This window comes from Geotrypetes seraphini, chromosome 7 (assembly GCF_902459505.1).
Source record: "Geotrypetes seraphini chromosome 7, aGeoSer1.1, whole genome shotgun sequence".
Classification (NCBI taxonomy): Eukaryota; Metazoa; Chordata; class Amphibia; order Gymnophiona; family Dermophiidae; genus Geotrypetes; species Geotrypetes seraphini.
Genome location: NC_047090.1, coordinates 163,471,477 through 163,494,064, shown reverse-complemented (window position 1 = coordinate 163,494,064; position 22,588 = coordinate 163,471,477). Strand labels below are relative to the sequence as shown.

General features: G+C 40.2%; 1 protein-coding gene across 5 annotated transcripts in view; it reads left to right on the top strand.

Moving 5' to 3' along the window:
• WDR25 (WD repeat domain 25) overlaps positions 1-22,588 on the top strand; it is a 260,069-nt gene that overhangs the window by 99,634 nt on the left and 137,847 nt on the right. For all 5 annotated transcript variants that reach the window (XM_033951544.1, XM_033951543.1, XM_033951546.1 and 2 more), the window contains exons 3-4: positions 5,981-6,128; positions 12,945-13,075. In XM_033951544.1, the coding sequence (XP_033807435.1) occupies positions 5,981-6,128; positions 12,945-13,075 (279 nt within the window). The remainder of the gene's footprint in view (positions 1-5,980; positions 6,129-12,944; positions 13,076-22,588) is intronic.

The following is a 22,588-nucleotide window of genomic DNA, read 5'->3' as shown; positions in this document are numbered from 1 at the left end:
CAACAAATAAATGAAATACACTAAATTAAACTGGACAACAAAAAATATATATGTAAAATGAAATATAAAAACATCATGTATATGAAAGAGTATATAAAATATTGTACATAAAAATAATACATATATCAAAACAGCATAAATAGAAAAAAATGGAATATCAAATAATCACTTGGAAAAGAATATAAAAATATATAAAAATATTGATGTGTCAGAACTAAAATTAAATCCTTCCAAAATAAAAAAAACATGATTGTGCGTGAATCTCAAAGCATGAATAAGAATAGAGATACTTTGGGCTCCTTTTACTAAGCTGCGATAGCATTTTTAGCGCACGCAGAATTTTAGCACGTGCTAAATCCGCACTACGCAGCTAGAACTAACACCAGCTCAATGCTGGCGTTAGGGTCTAGCGCGCCGGGCAATTCAGCGCACGCTAAAACCGCTTTTGCAGCTTAGTAAAAGGAGCCCCATATAAACCCATCATAAGATGGTACTTCTTAGAGAAGAAAAAAAGAAAAATACTTACAACAACTAGAAATGTTGTGGATTTGTAATACATCTAAACATAAAATACAACATAAATAAATAGCCAGAAAGGATGTGTTATGCTTTAGTTTACTGTCAGCTATGACCAGATATGATTCTGCTGCCAGAATTGTCCCTTCTACCTTCTGTTACATAGAAACAAGATGGCAGATAAAGACCAAATGGCCCATCTAGTCTGCCCATCCGAGTAACCATTATCTCTTTCTCTCCCTATTGGCTAAGGCTCTTAGCATTTGCATCTCTTCTTCCTATAGGCCTAGGCTTTTTACACCTGCATTGTGAGGTCATAGAGCTTTATGGATATAGAAACATGATAGCAGATAAAGGCCAAATGACCCATCTAGTCTGCCCATCTGCAGTAACCATAATCTCTTTCTCTCTCCAAGAGATCCCACCTGCCTATCACAGTCTCTGTCTCCACCTCCTCATCTGGGAGACTGTTCCATGCATCTACCACCCTTTCTGTAAAAAAGTATTTCCTTAGATACATCCTATGCCCTCTCACTGCAGAGTTTCCTTTCAAATGACTCGTGCGCATTTTCATCATGTAGGTATTTAAACGTCTCTATCATATCTCCCCTCTCCCGCCTTTCTTTCAAACTATACAGATTGAGTTCTTTAAATCTGTCCCCATACGCCTTATCACAAAGACCACACACCATTTTAGTAGCCTTCCTCTGGACCAACTCCATCCTTTTTATAAGTTTTTGAAGGTGCGGCCTCCAGAATTGTACACAATATTCTAAATGAGGCCTCACCAAAGTCTTATACCTCCTTTTTCCTACTGGCCATACCTCTCCCTATGCAACCTAGCATCCTTCTAGCTTTCGCCGTCACCTTTTCAACCTGTTGATTTCTGTTATAATTCTTATAGTGTCACCACAGACAATACCATGTGTAGTTTACACACATCTATTGTGTTTGGGGGACAAAGTTCCAGCTGAAGTTATTCTGCGCTTCTTGTTTTTTGCCTTCTCGCTTGTAACTTTGGTTTGCATGAACTTTAACAGTAAAACAGCTTCTTAGATTTGTAGAAAGTAGCCTTTCAGGCATCAGTAAAGCAAGGGAAGTTGACAAGAGGCATTATAATACACATTGTGCTTTCCTTTGGCATACCTTGCAAGGCTCTTACAAAAGTTCATACAAGTAAGTCTCTGATAATTACTGAATAGTCTAAAACATCCCTCTTAGGCAGCCCTGTGTATAAGGAAAAACCACATAATATTACTACTGAATAGAGCCATAAATTAGGGATTGCAGCATTTTCTCAGCTTGAGGTGGGAAACCGTATACCGTAATTATTTCACCTATCTTCAAAGACTTTTATTCTTTCATTGTAGATTTTGTATTGCGCATGGTTGAAGACAACCATTTTCTCCACATTCTTGATTTAATTAAATGTATATTCTTTGTAAGAATTCAATAGCAGGTTTTTGTTGTTTTTTTTAAAGAAGAGAGCCAATATATTTTTTTAAATCATTTTACCGAATATTTAGATTCCTACATGAACATTCTGCTGTGCTCAGCTCAGTGTTAAAACATGTTATACACCAGAGGTTATATTCTGCGTTTCTTTCAATTTGCCAACAGTACTATCATTTATATTTATACAATGATAATATTATCTCATGGCCTGGAAATAAGTGCATGTATAGCTTTTAGAGAAGTTTACTTGACATGATGTTTAATAGTTTAAGTGAATTCAGTATGGTTTTACAGCAGAGCCAAAGCAGAGAGCTTATATAATGGCAAGTCCATCTAAATAATAGTAAACAAAATACAGCAAAACCTTGGTTTGCGAGCATAATTTGTTCCAGAAGCATGCTTGTAATCTAAAACACTCGTATATCAAAGCGAATTTTCCCAAAGGAAATAATGGGAACTCAGACAATTCGTTCCACAACCCAAAAACTTTAATACAAAATACTATACGTACTCATATTGCAAGACCTCGCTCGTTTAGAACAGCCACTACATTCCCGCAGCATCAGAGAGAGAAGAACTATCGGCTCAGTTGTAATGATGTGACACGTGTATATTGTATGTACTCGTATTGCAAGACTTTGCTTGTTTAGAACATTCGCTACACTCTTGCCGCGTCAGAGAGAGAAGAACCATTGGCCCAATTGTGATGACATGACGCGTGTATACTATACGTACTTGTATTGCAAGACCTCGCTCATTTAGAACAGTCACTACACTCCCGGAGCGTCACAGAGAGAACCATCGGCTCAGTTGTGATGATGTGACATGTGTAAACTGTATGAACTTGTATTGCAAGACATTGCTTGTATATCAAGTTAAACTTTAATAAAATGTTTTGCTGGTCTTGCAAACCAAGTTACTTGCAATCCAAGGTTTTACTGTATATGTAACGAAGAGAATCGGAAATAATGGGGGTCTTTTACTAAGGCGTGCTAAACCGGCTAGTGCGCCTTAGTAAAAGACCCCCAATGTGCGTTACATAGAAGATTACAGGACTTTCTGTGGGAGAAAACCCACCATTAAGTGCAAATTCAATCCCATGCCTAATCTTTTTTGTGCACAGTGCATTCTTTTCTTTAGGAAACCCAAAAGTTGTCCATCATTTTGATAATCCTTAACTTCCAAAATATAAGGAGTGTAATCAGGTAGGACTTATCTGAAACCACACTGCTCAGAATTTCGTGCAGCTCAGTGACAGCACAAGAGCGGCATCTTACAAAATATATGGGTATCTCAGCCGAAGCTGGCTGCTTCCAGCCAGAGATAAATGTAAATGTCATCACTGGAATATGGGATTTAACTGTACAACTCCCTAACGTCGTCTTAAAATTTTAACCATGAGAGGAAAACCTGAGCACACATTTGCATGGATTCATCAATAGACTGTGATGCTTATTCGCTAATAACAAATCACGATTATAAAATCTAGCTTTTTTTGTGTGCCTTGCATACCACACTAGTTGGATATCCTCTTTTCTTTAATTTATTGCTCGGAAATTTTGCTCGGAATTTCTAAATGAACAATTTCTTCTGACTTTCAATAACTTCCTATTGCTGGGGGGGGAAGTACCAGCAGGGCCTGACTGAGAGCATCAGAAGGAGGCTCTGCGCTGTTCCCTTTCATTTATTCATTTTTCCTAGAGGACAAAGGGATTGAGGGGTACAGATAGGAGTAGAGGTAGGTTATAGGGATAGGAGTGAGAAGCAAGTTATAGGAATAGTCAGGGACCACTGATCAGGCAATAGGCCTGATGGGCCGCCGCAGGAGTGGACCGCTGGGCGAGATGGACCTCTGGTCTGCCTCAGCGGAGGCAATTTCTTATGTTTTCATACTGCTGAGAGTGCTGGGAGCAGGAAAAGGACAAGTTTGAGGGAAGGGAACAGACAATGGGGGGGGGGGAATAGAGTGAGTTTGTGGTGGCAAAGAAGTGGCAAGTGTGTTAAGTAGGAGAGTGTAGCGCAGTGGTTAAAGCTACAGCCTCAGCACCCATGCTGCTCCTTGTGACCCTGGGCAAGTCACTTAATCCCCCCATTGCCCCAGGTACATTAGATAGATTGCGAGCCCACTGGGACAGACAGGGAAAATGTTTGAGCACCTGAATAAATTCATGTAAACCGTTCTGAGCTCCCCTGGGAGAACGGTATAGAAAACTGAATAAATAAATAGTGTGGAAAGCTTCAGCCTCTGATAACCAGAGCTGATATTGTGACATCATAATGCCTCATTCCACCAATGGCTATGAGCCAACCTCATCAGTGATGTCACAATGGCACGATTGTCCTATACTTGGCTCACTTTTACTGTCGTGGGGAGCTGGTCAGCAGGAGTTAACCCAGCAGGAGCAATGCCTGTTGGGTTAACTTCTGCTGAATACTGATCTTCTTGTTGCTACTTTTACCTCAGTCGCCAATCCATTCTTAGGCCTTACGAAGTTTGAAATTCTAGTATCAGTTCCTTTCACAGGACTGTAGCTCGCCCCATTTGTAACTCATAAGGCATTGCATGAGGGATGTCCATTATACTTATCCTCCTTGACCATTCCTTATACCCCTTCTCATGCCTTACGCTCCTTTGATGCCCATCGCCTAGTTCTTCCTTCGTCTAAACTGGCTTTCCATGATTCTACACGGAACTCTGCTTTCTATTATCTGTCAAAAATTACAAAGGCTAGGGGACACTCGTTGAAGTTACAGGAAAATACTTTTAGAACCAATAAGAGGAAATTTTTTTTCATTCAGAGAATAGTTAATCTCTGGAACGCATTGCCAGATCTTGTGGTAAGAGTGGATAGCATAGCTGGTTTTAAGAAAGGTTTGGACAATTTCCTGGAGGAAAAGTCCATAGTCTGTTATTGAGAAAGACATGGGGGAAGCCACTGCTTGCCCTGGATCGGTAGCATGGAATATTGCTACACCTTGGGTTTTGGCCAGGTACTAGTGACCTGGATTGGCCACCGTGAGAACGGGCTACTGGGCTTGATGGACCATTGGTCTCACCCAGTAAGGCTATTATTATGTTCTTTCCCCCTTCCTCTGGAACAACCTGCCACCCTCCATTAGAGTAGAATTATCTTTCGCCACATTTTAAGTGCTGTTAAAGGCACACTTTTCCCGTCACACTTTTCTTTGGAAGGTCTAAAAGTGTTGCTCCAGCGTGATAGTTTAAGAATGCTTATCCTAGTGCAGTGGTAGGCAATTCCAGTCCTTGAGAGCCGGAGCCAGGTCAGGTTTTCAGGATATCCACAATAAATATAGATGAGATAGATTTGCATCTCAAGGAGGCATGCAAATCCATCTCATACGTATTCATGGTGGAGATCCTGAAAACCTGACCTGGCTCCGGCTTTCGAGGACCGGAATTGCCTACCCCTGTCCTAGTACATCTGCTTTGCTCATCTCTTCTTTTGGTGGATTTGATAGTTTTTCCATCTGACAGTAAGCCCTGAGTTAACTATCGACGTTGTACTCTGCTGTTTGATTTGCTCTTTTAGCTCTTATTTTGTTGTCTATCTCCTTCTTTGGATGAATGATTTGTCTTCTGTCCTATCGAGCCATGGAGTTCCTTTCTAAATTGTTATCTGTTTTTATTTTATTTATTGTATTATAAACCTCTTTGACCGCTGTTTTGTAATTGTGGTATATTAAAGTCTTTAATAAACATAAACATCTTTAAAATTCACTTAGTTTTCTTTTCACTTTTTGTAAATGAAAGGCTCCTTTTTAAATATTTGCTCTCATTATTGCTTCTCAGGTTTATTAATTTCCTCTTGTATTGTACTATGAATCTTAGCACTACAAATATTTTTATGTTTAATTCAGACTATTTATGCTTCTGCAGCTTCTCTTCCGTTCTGTTGGGCATTTTAGGTAAAAATACAAATAATTAGTCAATGATAAATTTGCTAAATTGCATGTTTTCATCTTCCTATTTTGTTCTCTGCTTTGTAAGGTCTGGGATGCTGTGGATACAGGCAGCTGTTTGAAGACCTATTTGTGTCACTCTGGGGCTGTTCGAGATGTACAGTGGTCCTCTTGTGGTCGAGTGGTTCTTAGTGGAGGCTTTGATTCCATGCTTTATTTAACAGACATTGAAACAGGTAGGTACAGCGCTTTGCACTTAGAATTTGAGTCTTTTTTGGCCTCTAAATTGCAGACATTAGAAACCAAGCACATAGATGCTTTTTAAAACTAAGATATTCTGCAATAAAATAGAAAATTTGCGAAAAACCTGAGGGCAGGGAAAGCATGTCTCATATGGGAAAAAAAAGTTACACCTGCTTAGCGACACGTAAAGGTTTTAAAAAAGTGTTTTGGCCAGGGCTTCCCACAAGGGATTAAAGGGCCTTGTTTTGCTCAAGGTTGTTAAGCCCTTAACACGGTTAGCACGCTCCAACAGGCCACCGTTAAAACTCATTAAAGCACTTTGCAATCTTTTGCCAGTTAGACCACAGTATCCCACACGTTGGGTCTGATTCTTTATCTAGCACCCCAAAAAAACCCAGCGCCAATTAGAACAGTGCTTAGCGCAGTTCTATAAGGCGCGCATATTTTTTATAGAATCACGTTGAGTGCTGGTGCGCATCATAACCTTTCAATGCATGCATTTAAGCCAAGAAAAACCAGGCCTAAATTCCTGTGCCTAACTTATGCACACATTAGGTGTATTCTAACTTTTATGAATAAGAACATAAGAATTGCCATATTGGGACAGACCGAAGGTCCATCAAGCCCAGTATCCTGTTTCCAATAATGGCCAACCCAGGTCCCAAGTAATAAAACTGATTTTATGCTGCTTATCCTAAGAATAAGCAGTGGATTTTCCCAAGCCATTTCAGTAATGGCCCATGGACTTCCCTTTTAGGATTTATCCAAACTTTTTTTAAACCCTGCTAATGCTCATGATCTGCCCATATTCCTTCCCTGGCCTTTTCTCCTTTACAGATTCACTCAATTGAACTGACATGTAGCAGTACCTTTTATAGAATTGTGCTTTCCAAGTTGTGTGCATAACTTAGTGACAGCGTCAATCATGAGGTGTTAATTGCTAATTATTGGTGCCAATTAGGTTTGTTAAACAATTAAGTTGTGTGCACAAATCGGCTATGCACACCAATTTAATGCACACAACGTAAGGTGCCATATACAGAATTTGGAGGTAGATGTTTTTAAAGAATATTTTTAATAAAGGACATGTCATTGGCAGAGAGTGGCATAGCAAGATAAAGACTGACTCACTCAGTAAAGCCAACATATGAGAAGGACAAGCACTACTGTCTCAAAGCTCAGAGACTTGTAACTCTGAAGAGGGGAAGATAATCCTCTCTTGGGAAAAGAGTTTTGCATCCAATCATAGCTAGAAATTCAGTAAGGGCAAGTCCAACTCAAGAAGGCAACTGTTTGTAATACTTTCAATACTAATATATAAGTTGGTTCGTTTTTTGAAAAAAGTCCAATAGGAGATTGCATTCAGGTTGTACAGAAGGTGAACTTATCTTGTAAGCATAAAGCTATATTCAGGGTCCCGACGCGGCCCCGTTTCGGCGTCTGCTTCAGGAGACCCCGCCACACACACAAAATGCTTGCATAAGAATCACACTAATAAAGGTGTTCAAACTGCGGTCTGAAATACAAAAACCAAAAACAAAATGAAATGCTACAGATGCAGACGCAGACACTCAAAAAGCTACTGAACCTGTGCAGATTTCATAAAAATTAGCAGCTGAAACGCCTGAGAGGCACATAAATCATACATACCGGTCAAACAATAGAAAAATTCTGTGCAACCTGAATGCAATCTCCTATTGGACTTTTTTCAAAAAACGAACCAACTTATATATTAGTATTGAAAGTATTACAAACAGTTGCCTTCTTGAGTTGGACTTGCCCTTACTGCATTTCTAGCTATGATTGGATGCAAAACTCTTTTCCCAAGAGAGGATTATCTTCCCCTCTTCAGAGTTACAAGTCTCTGAGCTTTGAGACAGTAGTGCTTGTCCTTCTCATATGTTGGCTTTACTGAGTGAGTCAGTCTTTATCTTGCTATTTAACGTTTTTTCTGACTCTGGCTGATACATTGTCCCTGTTGTTGTGGATACATTGGCAGAGAGTGGGCATTCCTGCTATATGCTTCTATTACTATTTTGCAGGCACTATACGACAACGGAGATAACATCAAATTTATTCTGTGCAGAAGAAATGCCCTGCAGTCTACTTCTGTATTCAGCCATGAAAACTTGATGATGATCATCAAGTTGCTAGGACTCGAACACAAGTCAAAGGCACCTATCAACAAACTATGCACGAATGATAGCATTAGCATCCAACCTACAAAAATAAATTTAAATCCCACTTCAACTCTCTTTTTGAATTGTAAATCCTCCAGAAACAGAAAAATACCTACCATTGTTTTTGTTAGGTGCCATCGACTAGTGTTTGAGTCCTAGCGACTTGATGAATGCAGATCTAAAAAGAAATTTGTTTTGTGCTAATCTGGTAAGGTCCTCCAGCGTCGTCCCCATGATGGTTTTCAACGTGTCCAGCCATCTGACTGCAGGTCACTCTTTTCACCTGGTTCCTTCAATATTTCCAAACATGATGTCCTTCTCCAATGATCTTTCTCTTCTGACAGTATGTCCAAAATAAGACAGTCGTAACTTCATTATTTTGGGCTTTGAGTGACATAGCCGGTTTGATATCTTCCAAAATTGATTTGTTAATTCTTCTAGCAGCCCATGGCCTGCATAAAAGCTCAAATGAATCAATCTTCTTTCTGTCTTGTTTCTGTAGGGTCCAGCTTTTGCATCTGCAATTGACCACTGAGAAAATCAATGTGTGGACAAGTCTGATCTACGTTTGGAGTGTTATTTCCTTGCTTTTGAAAACTTTGTCGCAAGCCTTCATTGAAGAACAACTAAATGCTATTCTGAAGAGTATTTCTTTGTTTGCAAAAGAGCCCAGGAGATTGAAATCCTTTACAACTTCTATTCTATTGCCTTCAAGCTCAATTTCTTCATCATTTTCCGTGTTCATGATCTTCGTCTTGTTTATGTTCAGTTCTAATCCCATGCTATGACTTTTAGCTTTGACTTTTCTCAGTAGATAACAGCACGTCATCTTTGCAGCTGGTGATAAGCATTGCATCATCTGCATAGTGCAGGTTTTTTATATTTGAAACCAACGCTCTCTTCTTCCAACTTTCCAACCTTCCAAATTTGCTGCCTCTTCAGGCTTCACTGTAAAGTTTGAACAGGAAAGGTGACAAGATGCATCCTTGCCAGATGCCAGGTTTTACTGGAACCCAATCAGTGTTGCCATATTCTGTTCTCATTGCAGTTTCTTGATTTTCATAGAGGCTTTTTATCAGCTGAGTTATATGTTAGTGCTAGAGTTCTCCATAATTTATCGTGATCTACTCAGTCAAAAGCTTTGCTGTAATTGATGAAGAAAAAGTTTAGGGGCTTTTGGTATTCTTTGCTTTTCTCCAATATCCATCTAACATTGGCAATAATGTCTCCTGTTCCTCAACCTTTTCTGAAATTAGCCTGAACTTCAGATAATTCTTGCTTAACGTATGATTGTAGCCTTTGTTGTATTATTTTCAACAATATTTTTCTGGTGTGTGGAATTAATGCAATTATTCTATAGTTGTTACAGTCCTTGGCATCACCTTTCTTCAGTATAGGTATGAACAGTGATCTCCAATTGATTGGTCATGTTTTCTCCTTCCAAATCTGTTGACACAGTTGCGTGAGGGCCAGCACCTTCCAAGCCTTTGATTAATTCAATTGGAATACCGTTGATACCAGGTGACTTGTTGTTCAATAAAGCTTTAATTGCTGCTATGACTTCTTTTAAACTATCTGGTTCTTCTTTGGCACGTTTCCAGTTCGATTTCCTCAATGTTATCCTCGTTGCCTTTTTTGTATAGATTTTCTGTATATTCTTTCCATCTCTTTTTAATGCTTTTTGGATCATTCAGTATCATTCCATCGGTGTCTTTAAGCATCCTGGAATTTCTATCACAATCTCTTAATCTCCTGGTTTTTTAATTTACAGGTTCTGATTCCATTTTTTGAGAAATATCTTTGAGATAGCGTTCTTTGTCTTGATGAACTTGACGTTGAAACATTCGGTTCATTTGTGATACTTTTATCACCAGAAAGTTTTGCTTGTCTTCTTTGTTCTGCTACTTTTCTGGTTTGTTCTGAGATCCAAAGTGATTTCTTGGCTTTCTTTCTTTTCTGGAGTGGTTTTTTTTAGCTTCACCGCTAATTACGGCTTTGATGTCATTCCATAACTCTTTAGGCTCTCTATCTCCTGTATCAAGACAGGTAAATCTGTTGTCTAGTTTTATTCAATAGTCTGAAGAACATTTTCAGTGTCATATTTTGGGAGGTCTCTAATAATCTTCTTGTGAAGCTTTACTTTGATCTTACATGTCAAAAGCTTGTGGTTGCTTCACCAATCAGCTCCTGGTTTAGTCCATGCCATCAAAGCTTCAGATTTCCATCTCAGTCCGATGCAGATGGTCAATTTGATTTCGATACATGCCATTTGGAGAGGTTCATGTGTACTGGCGATGTTTGTGGTGTTGGAAATATATATTCATGATTGACAGTTGGTTTGTTTTGCAAAACTGTACTAAGTTATCACCAGCTGCATTTATTTCTCCTATGCCATGCTTTCCAATCACTGCATCTTCAGGTGTACTTCCTACTTTTGCATTGAAGTCCCCCATAATGATCAGAGAACAACTCTGCATCCTCATCTTCCGTGTCTGTTGTTAGAGCACATACTTGGATTGATGGATTTACATCTCTGTCACTGATAACATTATACTTTAGTACCATTTTTGAAAGCTTATTGTCGAGGATGAATGCCATGCCATTTTTCCTACGTGTTTCAAGACCAGAGTAGTAGGTCCAATGCTCGTTTGATTGAAAATGGCCCTATCCTGTCCATTTGAGTTCACTGATCCTATCAAATCAATTTTGTTTTTTTTCCATTTGATCTTTAACAATTTCTAATTTTCCTTGATTCATGCTTCGAACGTCCCATGTTCCTATATTAAGGATATCTTTACAGCTTCTGATCAAACATCAGCATTGGGACGTCCTGGCTGCTTCAGCTTCACAAACACTGGTCATACTCTGGGAGACCATCAACTCTTCATGGTAGTACGGTGAGTACTTTCCAACCTAGGGGACCATCTTTACATTGATTCTTTATGTCTCATCAAGTTTTCTTGACAGAATACAGAAGTAGATTGCTGGGCTTTTCTTCTGCGCAGTATATATTCAATGTTGTTGCCGTTTTCACATCAGACACAGTCCTCTGCCTCCAACACTGCTCATCTGCTGCTGCCCAGATGGTTTGTATATTGTTAGTCTGTACCTACAGTAAATATATGATACTTGTAAGCTTGAAATTGAAGCTGGTGTACATTCAACACAATAGGAGAGCTCACGATTACAAAACAGGAATTAAAGTCCACTGGTTTATAGTCCACTGAATTAACCACTAAGCTGACACTCTGCTCTGCATGGACAACTGTGTGACCATTTTCTAAGAATGCTGCTATACAGATGTCTATGTCCCGGTGACTGAGTTCAAAAAAGCGTGGGATGAACACAGAGGATCTAGAATCAGAAAATAATATTAAATATTGAACTAAGGCCAGTAGTGGGCAGACTTGCACGGTCTGTGTCTATATGGCCATTTGGGGGAGGATGGGCTGGAGAGGGCTTCAATGGCTGGGAGGGTGTAGATGGGCTGGAGTAGGTTTTGACGGAGATTTCGGCAGTTGGAACCCAAGCACAGTACCGGGTAGAGCTTTGGATTCTTGCCCAGAAATAGCTAAAAAGAAAAAATTTAAAAAAGTTTAAATTCAATCAGGTTGGGCAGACTGCATGGACCATTCGGGTCCTTATCTGCCGTCATCTACTATGTTACTATGTTTTCCCCCATTCAAAATTTGGATGTTTTAGTTTGTAAAATGGATGTTCATGCTGGATGTTTCCAGCTTATAGACATCCTTTTCACGTGACGTCATCGCGTCGATGTCCATGCCCTCCAGACACGGCCCCGAGTTTAGTGTGTCACAGCTTCAAGACACTGCATTATCCCTTTTCTTCTTACAAATATGCCTTCTTTGTGCTTTACCATAACTTGTTTGAGTCCATTGCCATTTTGGCTTCCATCCCTCGGGCATTCTAGAAATCTACCATCTTCCTGTGAACAATATTCCCTTCTTGTGCATTAGAAGCTTTCAGGGGAAGTTCTTCATATAGCTCGCATCGCTGCAGAGCTCATGAGCACTTTTTACCCATGATTTTTACCCCTGAACTGGTGCCAAGAACCCAATACCATGTCAGATGTAGCTTTTGTGCACTTTGACTCAGGTCCTTCCAATTATATACATTTTTAAAAAAAGGCAGGGCTCATAGATGAAGCATGAACAGGTATAGTATGATGCAGCATTTAGGCATTTGGAATCAGCTGCCTAAGAGGATGTACATTTTGAGCTGTGCACTGCACAGTACTAAGATGATAACTACAATGGATATGTATTCTCAAATATATTTATGCTAATAAACTAGCATTTGCTCACAGGATTCTCTTGAAGGTTATTGTACACACGTTTGGAACACTGTGTATCCATGGAAACAGCATTTGCCTTAGCCTGGAGGTATTTACACTAATTGCCTTGGCGAAATTAAGTGAATGATTTTCAGAATTTAGTGTATTATTTCAGATGCACTATCTAAACTTTTGCATATTTCCTTGCAATGGTGAGAAATGTTTTTACAGTTTTAATTTTGTCGTAGCATTTCATTAGTTCGAAGTGAGAAGATTGTAGATGTTAGGGGTTAGAGTATATCTTATCTTTAGTTTTTTCTTTTCTTATTACACAGGGAAACCGTTGTTCAGCAGTGAAAATGAATTCAAGATCAGCACTCTAAAATTTCATCCCACTGATCGGAACGTTTTTGTATGTGGAGGGTTTAGTCCATCAATTAGAGCCTGGGATATCAGAGACTGTAAGGTAAAAAGACTCGTCCTTTCAATTTTGTACAGGGAATACTCTTTTATGGAAAAAAAAAAGTCCTTGTTGGCACAATTGAAACTTATGCACACATCTTACTAAGTGGTATTCTATAAAGCAGGGGTGACAGATGTTGGTCCTCGAGGGCCGCAATCCAGTCAGGTTTTCAGGATTTCCCCAATGAATATGCAAGAGATCTATTAGCATACAATGAAACCAGTGCATGCAAATAGATCTCATGCATAGTCATTGGGGAAATCCTGAAAATCTGACTGGATTGCGGCCCTTGAGGACTGACATTTGACACCCCTGCTATAAAAATAAACAGGTAGAGTTTTTAACATCCAACTGAACAGTTGGTGTGAATGTAGGAGGGACATGGGAGTGTCAAGGACATTCCCTAAAGCTGTGTGCAGTATTAAGAGAATCTGGGGAGTCCATGCCTAATTTAGGCACAGGGATTTGCACCAGGGTTTAGTTTGTGTGAATCCTTGGGCCCAAAATTGGGCATGGATCCCAGCACTAAGCGCTATTCTATAAATGGCATCCAACTCGGAGCACTGTTTATTTGCAAGACATTTTGATGCCTTACGTACCTTGAAGAGCAGGAATTGCTCAATATTCTTGGCCAGATTAAATTATATTTCACTCATATTAAACCCCTTCTTTTACAAAACTGCGATAGCAGTTTCTAGCGCGGGGAGCTGCACTACTCCCAACTCTCATAGGAACTCAATGATCGTTGGGAGCAGCGCAGCTCCCCGTGCTAGAAACCGCTATTGCAGTTTCATTAAAGGAAGCCAAAATGTTTAGGATATCGGGTCCAACTATGTGGAATGCTGTTTTCTTGTATATAAAGAAAGCTGAAATCAAAAAGATTTTTTTTTTTTTAGTCTTTGTTTATTTATAACATTATATAACAGTGAACAAAAATATACAATACACAATAACTATGAGCAGTGAAAAGGCAAAACCATAAGAAATCATAAAGGTTTTAATAATAATTAGAAGTTGGGTAGGAGCCACCCTAGATCTCGCACAAATAAAACCATTTCACGTATGCGGATGACGTAATAGCTGAATTAGTCAACACCCTCACTGCTGTCAAAAAATGTGTCCACATCATAGAAACCTGAACCTTAACCCACTGCCTCAAACTAAACAAGAACAAAATCAAATTCCTTTGGCTAGGATCCTCGACTGACCCATGCTACGCTCCAGGGATCACAGTAGAAAACGCTGCCTTCCCATTAGAACTCAATCCCGAAAAGCCGCGTACAATCGATAATAAAATCAATCATTCCTTATGATGAGAAAGCTAAGATCAATCATAAAATACTTCAGAACGGAGGCTTTCCAAATGTTAGTGCAATCCCTAATTCTATCTCGACTAGACTACTGTTACATATCTCTAGTTCTTTGTTTTAAAACGTTGCTAGCGTGAATACAACTAGTTCAAAATGAATCAGTAAGACTCATATACAGACTAAGGAAATCGGAACACTTATGGGAAAAAAAAAAATCCTTGTTGGCACAATTTAAATTTATGCACACATCTTAATTTATGAAACTACATTGGCTGCCCATAACCGCAAGGACCAAATTTAAATTAAGCATCACTGCCTTTAAGATCCTGAGAGGGATTGCCCCCGACTACCTATAAGAGTTGGCCATCCTACTCCAGGGTGCCTTCAACAGATATTCCACTAGAAATGTTTTCCATTTAAAATTCCCAGCTTGTAACAACATAAAGTGTGTGTGTGCCTCTGAGTCGACCAGTGACCCATGGCTGCACGCACAGCGAGGAATCCTCCCTGCGATGTTTCAAGGCAGAGTACAGGAGTGGTTTGCCACTGCCTTCTCTCACGCAGTGTGTGACTTCTCTATTTCACTAATACCCAACATGGGGCCCTGCTGCCTCCAGCACCTGTTATTCCCCAGTGGTTCCCCTTCCAGGTACTAGCTAGGCCTAACCCTACTTAGCTTACAATAGGAAGAGCAGGCCTACCCAGGGCAGCCAGGCCTTAGGTAATAATAGAAAGTACACCAGGTACAGTATATCACCTTATCCATCCAATATTAATTAGCAAAATGCTGGAACCAATTACCATTTACATTACGATCCTGTGACCACTATCTCAGGCTCAGAAAACTTTTAAAAACATTTCTATACCAAGACAGGGAAATGAGAACTGTAAAAGACCATTCCTAAAGTGTCTAATGCAGGGGGGTCAAAGTCCCTCCTCGAGGGCCGCAATCCAGTCGGGTTTTCAGGATTTCCCCAATGAATATGCATGAGATCTATTAGCATACAATGAAAGCAGTGCATGCAAATAGATCTCATGCATATTTATTGGGGAAATCCTGAAAACCCGACTGGATTGCGGCCCTCGAGGAGAGACTTTGACACCCCTGGTCTAATGCAACTCCTGGGACAAAACAAAGAGCCAACAATGATCTACCTGTACTAGCAACCCTATTGAATGTCTGTGTCAGTCTGTCTATTGTAACTTCCTTGGTAACTGACCCAACGTAATGTAATCTGAACTTGAACTAAATAGGTAAAGGCAAAATAGAAAACCTGATTAACATAACATAAGAACATAAGCAGTGCCTCTGCTGGGTCAGACCAGAGGTCCATCATGCCCAGCAGTCCGCTCACGCGGCGGCCATACAGGTCCAGGACCTGTATAGTAATCCTCTATCTATACCCTTATATCCTCTTTTCCTTCAGGAAATCGTCTAATCCCTTCTTGAACCCCAATACCGTACTCTGTCCTATCATACCCTCTGGAAGCGCATTCCACGTGTCCAACACCCTTTGGGTGAAGAAGAACTTCCTAGCATTGGTTCTGAATCTGTCCCCTCTTAATTTTTCTGAATGCCCTCTCGTTCTTGTAGTTTTTGAAGGTTTGAAGAATCTGTCCCTCTCCACTTTCTCTATGCCCTTTATGATCTTGTAAGTTTCTATCATGTCCCCTCTAAGCCTCCGCTTTTCCAGGGAAAAGAGCCCCAGTTTCTCTAATCTTTCAGCATATGAAAGGTTTTCCATACCTTTTATCAATCGCGTTGCTCTTTTCTGAACCCTCTTGAGTATCACCATATCCTTCTTAAGGTACGGCGACCAATATTGGACGCAGTACTCCAGATGCGGGCGCACCATCGCCTGATACAACGGCAGGATAACTTCTTTCGTTCTGGTTGTAATATCTTTCTTGATAATACCTAGCATTCTATTCACCAAATTGGGTTGAGTTTTATTAAATGTGTTTTTTATGTTTTTGGTTAAACAAAATTTAAAATTGTGTAAATTACCGCTGTGCAATCAAATGTGATAAAGATACACAGATCTTCTCTTCAGGGAAACACAGTTCAGTTTTTGAGGGTACTTTAATTTACTAAGGGGTCTTTTTACCAAGCTGCAGTAAGCATTAACGCATGCTTATCGCAGGTTAAAAAGCACTACTGCAGGACGCATTCAAGTGTTCCACAGTAGTTTTGGGATCGGCGCACATTTTCCACACGCTGGAAAATAGATTTTATTTTGTAGCGCAAAGGGAGTGTTTGAGGCTGGAGAGTAGGCGTACCTTGCGCTAATCGCCGTGTGTAGTTAGCACGGGAACCCTTCCTGCCTAGAAAATAGGTGGTAATAAGGGCTGGCGTGCTAATACCCACGCACTAATTTTGAGATTAGTGCATGGCCATTAATAGAAAAAAAAAAAAAGCAAATTATGGCCATTTTAGAGCTGCTCTAAAAAGTGGCCTCAGTGGGTGGGAATCCCATGTGCTAATACACTTCTCCCTCCGTATTCGCTGTGATAGGGGATTAACAGAACCACAAATACAGAAAAGCCGCAAATAACTTTTTCATATGTTATTCGCTGTTTTCTATTAAAAACCATCGTGAATATGGTGAAACCGCAAATAACATGGTGGGAGACCTGGCCTGTTCCTGAAGGAGAGGCAAAACACGGTGAAGAAAGTGCTGGGAATCAGCGATTTTCTCTGTAAACGTTTGGAATCGGCGATTTCTCTATGCAAGCTGACGTAATTGAGGGGGGGGGGAGGGGGGGAGGAGCCAGCAAGCTAAAAACCGCGAATAATCGAAACTGTGAATACGGAGGGAGAAGTGTAATAGCACAGGCCACTTTTTAGTGCATCTTAGTGAAAGGGCTCCTAAATTTTTGTGTACAGTAAATGCAGTATCTAAAGTGCTGCTCTTTTAACCAGCTCAACTGCTATATAAAATAAACCCTCTTTTAACATCAGCGGCACTATTCTGAACAAGTATTTTTCACTACTTGTACAAAGAAGGAAACAGCTGTAAACAAAACAATTCTGCTTTTGCTGCCTACAGAATGAAACAAAGAAACTTATTTGGAGCACACCAAAATGAGCAGAGAGATGGCCCTGGTTCCAAGTTGGCCCAAGCCTACACGCTCTGACCATGTGATCAAACAGGCCTTCTGGCAGACAGCGATCTGCCTGTGAGGCCAGCCGCTGAGCCCCTTTTGTGGCAGACCATTTCTGACTTTGAAAACAGCTGAGGGGGGAGGGAGAGGGGCAGGTTCTCTGCATGGAAGCATCAGTACCCAAGGGCCCAATGTTTTGGGTGGGAACATCTGCCAGTTTTCTCTTCCACAGTTTTGGGGGTTTTTTTTCTCTTGTTGCAATTTTGTGTAGCGTGCTCCCGATAAGTTTGTTACTTTTTGAAGGCTGTAAAATAAGACTTTTTTTTTTTTTTTTACAGCTGTATTCCCTGTAGTGAAAAATACTTGTTTAGAATGGTGGGCTGCTGACTAAAGGGAAGGAAATTTCCAAAGTAAGACATAAGTTTCTACTGAACTTATGGTGAAATTATCTTAACGCTACATATCAGTTCAGTACAGGTGTGGTTACAAGGTTCAATTTTACTATATAAGGTAATTTCTGATACATAAAATATTTATTTATTTTTATATCACTTATATCCTAAGTGGTTTACATTCTGGTACTTTATCATATTTCCCTATCTGTCCCGGTGGACTCAAACTCTATATAGGGGGTAATGAGGGGATTAAGTGACTTGCCCACGGCACGGTCACAAGGAGCAGCAAGAGATTTCAACCCACAGCCTCAGGGTGCTGAGGCTGTAGTTCTAACCCCTGTGCCACACACTCCCAAAATATGTAAGTTAATCATCAGTTATATACCCAAATGAGAGAATCTGGGCTGATCAGTTAATTCAGCTGTTTTGTATAGACACCAGGGTTAGTGTTCTAGGCGTCAACATTCAGCATGTCTTTTTGCCATAATTTAGGCGCACCCACTTAGGCCATGTCACTAGCAAATAAAAAGCCATGCACTAGAGAATGACACACAGTGACAAAATTCATCACCGTTCCCGTCCCCGTGGATAACCGCAGGAAACCATCTTCATGTCATTCTTTAAGGAGAGAGGGGAAGAATCAGAGTATGAATGGCCACAACCACTGCCCCGCAAGCTTTGCTTTGAAGAATGCTGGTGTAGAAGGACTAAGATTGCGATAGACACTAAAGAATGACAGTCTCTGGTATCCAGAGCAGATATTGTGATGTCATAATGCCTCATTCCACCAGTGCCTAAGAGCCAATCACATCAGTGATGTCACAATGGCTTCATTATCCTTGGCTCACATAAGAATCAGAGTATGAATGGCCACAACCACTGACCCGCAAGCTTTGCTTTGAAGAATGCTGGTGTAGAAGGACTGAGGTTGAAACAGACACTACAGAATGACAGTCTCTGGTATTCAGAGCAGATATTGTGATGTCATAATGCCTCATTCCACCAGTGCCTAAGAACCAATCACATCAGTGATGTCACAATGGCTTCATTATCCTTGGCTCACATAAGCATAGCCACTGACCCGCAAGCTTTGCTTTGAAGAATGCTGGTGTAGAAGGACTGAGGCTGAAACAGACACTACAGAATGACAGTCTCTGGTATCCAGAGCAGATATTGTGATGTCATAATGCCTCATTCCACCAGTGCCTAAGAGCCAATCACATCAGTGATGTCACAATGGCTTCATTATTCTTGGCTCACATAAGAATCAGAGTATGAATGGCCACAACCACTGACCCGCAAGCTTTGCTCTGAAGAATGCTGGTGTAGAAGGACTGAGGTTGAAATAGACACTAGAAAATAACAAGGGATTATTTCCTGCAGTTATCCGCGGGGACGGGAACGGTGATGAATTTTGTCACTATGTCATTCTCTACCATGCACCTACAGTAAATGACAATTTAGGTTATGGTTGGACTCTTCATAATACACAGCATTTGGCTGTATAACTGCGTCTACTTTAGAATTCTCGTTCATTAGATCCTCGACAGGAAGCTTCTTATCAGAAATTTAAGTTAGGTTTGAAAACTTGACATTTTAGGCAGGCTTTTCATTTAGAATATCAATCACTATTAATTAGATCTCTGAAGGCTACTTAGCTAAATTAGATCAAACATTGAGATGATTTCATCCTATCATTTTTGCATTTTTTCAGTAGATCTCAACTCTGGTTTTATTTCCCATGTGTGTTCTACTTTATTTCATTTATTCATTCATTTATTTGCTCCCCTTCCTGTTGCAAATGTCTATGTCATATCATCTTAATTTTCTATGTTACAGTTAATCTGCACACCGCTTTGATAATGATTTTGAAAGGCAATATAACAGCACAACATATTTAAATAAATAAGCTCTTTGGGGTTTGTCCAGATAGTCTTTGGGCTCCTTTTACAAAGGTACGCTAGCGTTTTTAGCGCACATACCGGATTAGCGCGCGCAATAGCATGCACTAGCCAAAAAACTACCGCCTGCTCAAGAGGAGGCGGTAGCGGATAATAATAATAATAATTTTATTCTTATATACCGCCAAAGCCATAATAGTTCGAGGCGGTTTACAATAAGAGGAGCTGGACAATCAGCGAAGATAGGTGCAAAGAAGGTTTTAAAGTACATGAAGCGGATACAGGAATAAGAGAGCAGGAACCTGCTGCAAACAATCAGCGAGAGTGGGGCACTGGACAGACATCAATACAAGTAGGCCGAGAGTAGAGCGGGAATGAGAGATCGTGGTAAAAATCAGATGGAGTAAAGCAATAGGACAAAGGGAGCAATTAGAATACAAATCAGTTGAACAAGTTTGCGCTAGCGGCATTTAAGCGCATGCTAAAACCGCTAGCGCACCTTTGTAAAAGGAGCCCTCTGTGTAATAGCATTGTTGGAAACAGTCTGATGAAGAAATTGGCTCTATTATTCTGCCAGTGATGGTCTGCGTTTTGCTGACTGCTGCTGGCATTATCCCTTAAATTCAATGCTGGGGCTTCAGCATTGAATTTCCAGGTACATAAGAACATAAGAATAACCTTACTGGGTCAGACCAATGGACCATCAAGCCCAGTAGCCCGTTCTCACAGTGGCCAATCCAGGTTACTAGTACCTGGCCAAAACCCAAGGACTAGCAATATCCCATGTTACCAATACAGGGTAATCAGTGGCTTCCCCCATGTCTTTCTCAATAACAGACTATGGACTTTTCCTCCTGGAACTTGTCCAAACCTTTCTTAAAACCAGCTACGCTATCTTCTCTTACCACATCCTCTGGCAACGTGTTCCAAAGCTTAACTGTTCTCTGAGTGAAAAAAATTTCCTCCTATTGGTTTTAAGAGCACTTCCCTGTAACTTCATCGAATGTCCCCTAGTTTTTGTAATTTTTGACGGAGTGAAAAATCGATCCACTCAGGATTTTGTAAACTTCAATCATATCTCCCCTCAGCCATCAGTATATAGAGGCACAGAAAGAGTAGATAAGTGCAATATTCAACAGTTAACGGACTATGGTGAACCACATAAAGATAGGACTGCATTTTATGCGTTCCTATTTATGTGGTAATCTTATTCGGTTAAGAGCTGAAAATCAGCACTTAACCAGCTGTTCTGATTCTGCCTCCAGAACACCCCCAAAATAGCTGGGACCTGATCAGGCATTTTCAGCTACACTGTCTAGTTATTCCCGGGCAGGTGATTTAAGTAGCCAAGAGCCTCTCGTGGCTGTTTAAATCATTTTAAAGTTCAGACGCACTGTATTCATGGCTCAGCATCTTTATTTCCCAGATCTAATCAGGCAGATATAGAATAGATGTGGGCTTTCTGAAGCTCTGACATGTCCCTAATTGATAGGAGTATTTTTTCTTTGATATCCTTCAGAATGTTTGGTGAAGAAACCCAGGATGAGCGGGTTCTGAGTTGGAATGTGCTTTCTGGGTTTTGTAAATAAGCTTTTAACATTATAACCAAGCAATAAACTTGTACATTGAAGTGATCCATAAACTGAAAATATTTTCTCAATAAAGGAAAATCAAGCCTAGGAAATAAATCTCTCAAGTCTACAAGCAGCAGATCCAACATTTAAGATAAGGAGAATCTATGAAACCGTAATTAGGTATAGGTATACTAATGTTTGAAACAGGCTTCATCATATAAACTAATGAGTGCCATCAGAGCCAACTACAATTATTTAAAGTGTCTCCCCTAATGGATTCTTAGGGCTCCTTTTACGAAGGTGCGTTGGCGGATTAACAGCCGTGACTTTTCGTCACTCGCTAACCCCCGCACTAGCCGAAAAGCTACCGCCTGCTCAAGAGGAGGCGGTAGCGGCTAGCGCGGCCGGCGGTTTAGCGCACGCTATTATGCACGTTAAACCGCTAATGCACCTTCGTAAAAGGAGCCCTTAGTTGCCAAGAAAGCTGCGAGTTGGGAAGGATCAAAGAAGACATATTTCATAGGCTGGTGTTTTTTGACGCATTTGCAAGGATTTCTTTCAAAAAAAGTGACACCAATCTGAATCGCTCCTGGTATATGCCATTATTCTAATCTTTTATATATGTAATAGGCACATAAATATTAGTGTCTGTTTTATAGAATTATCCTCATAATGGACCAACTTTAGTTATCAATTACTGTCTAGTTTCCAATCTCAATTTTCTATCTAAGATACTTGAGAGGCTGGTTTTCTAACAACTCTCCATCCATGTTGAGCAATCTTTGATTCTCCATTCCCAGCAGTCTGAATTTTGATCAAGCCACAGTTCAGAAACCATTGTGGTTGCTCTTCTGAGCGAGTTTGCATGCTACTTTAGACAAGGGGCTCATCTCATTGATAGTTTCACTGGATCTGTCAGTCATGTTTGACCTAGTAGACCACCAATTTTTATTGTCCCGGTTAACGGAAATTAGTGTCTCGGGTACAGTCTAGGATTGGTTTTCTTCTTTTCTTACAGGATGATAATTTTCAGTTACATACTAATCGAGTACCTCAGCTGACTGTGACCGCACTTGTGGTACTCCACAGGTTTCCTTACTTTTCCCACTTCTCTTTAATGTCTATTAAGTTAGTCTATTAACTATTAAGTTAGTCTCTTAGCAACTCTTATACAATCTTTTAACATCAAATTCTTTATCTATACAGACAATATCCTATCGATCTTCCCTTG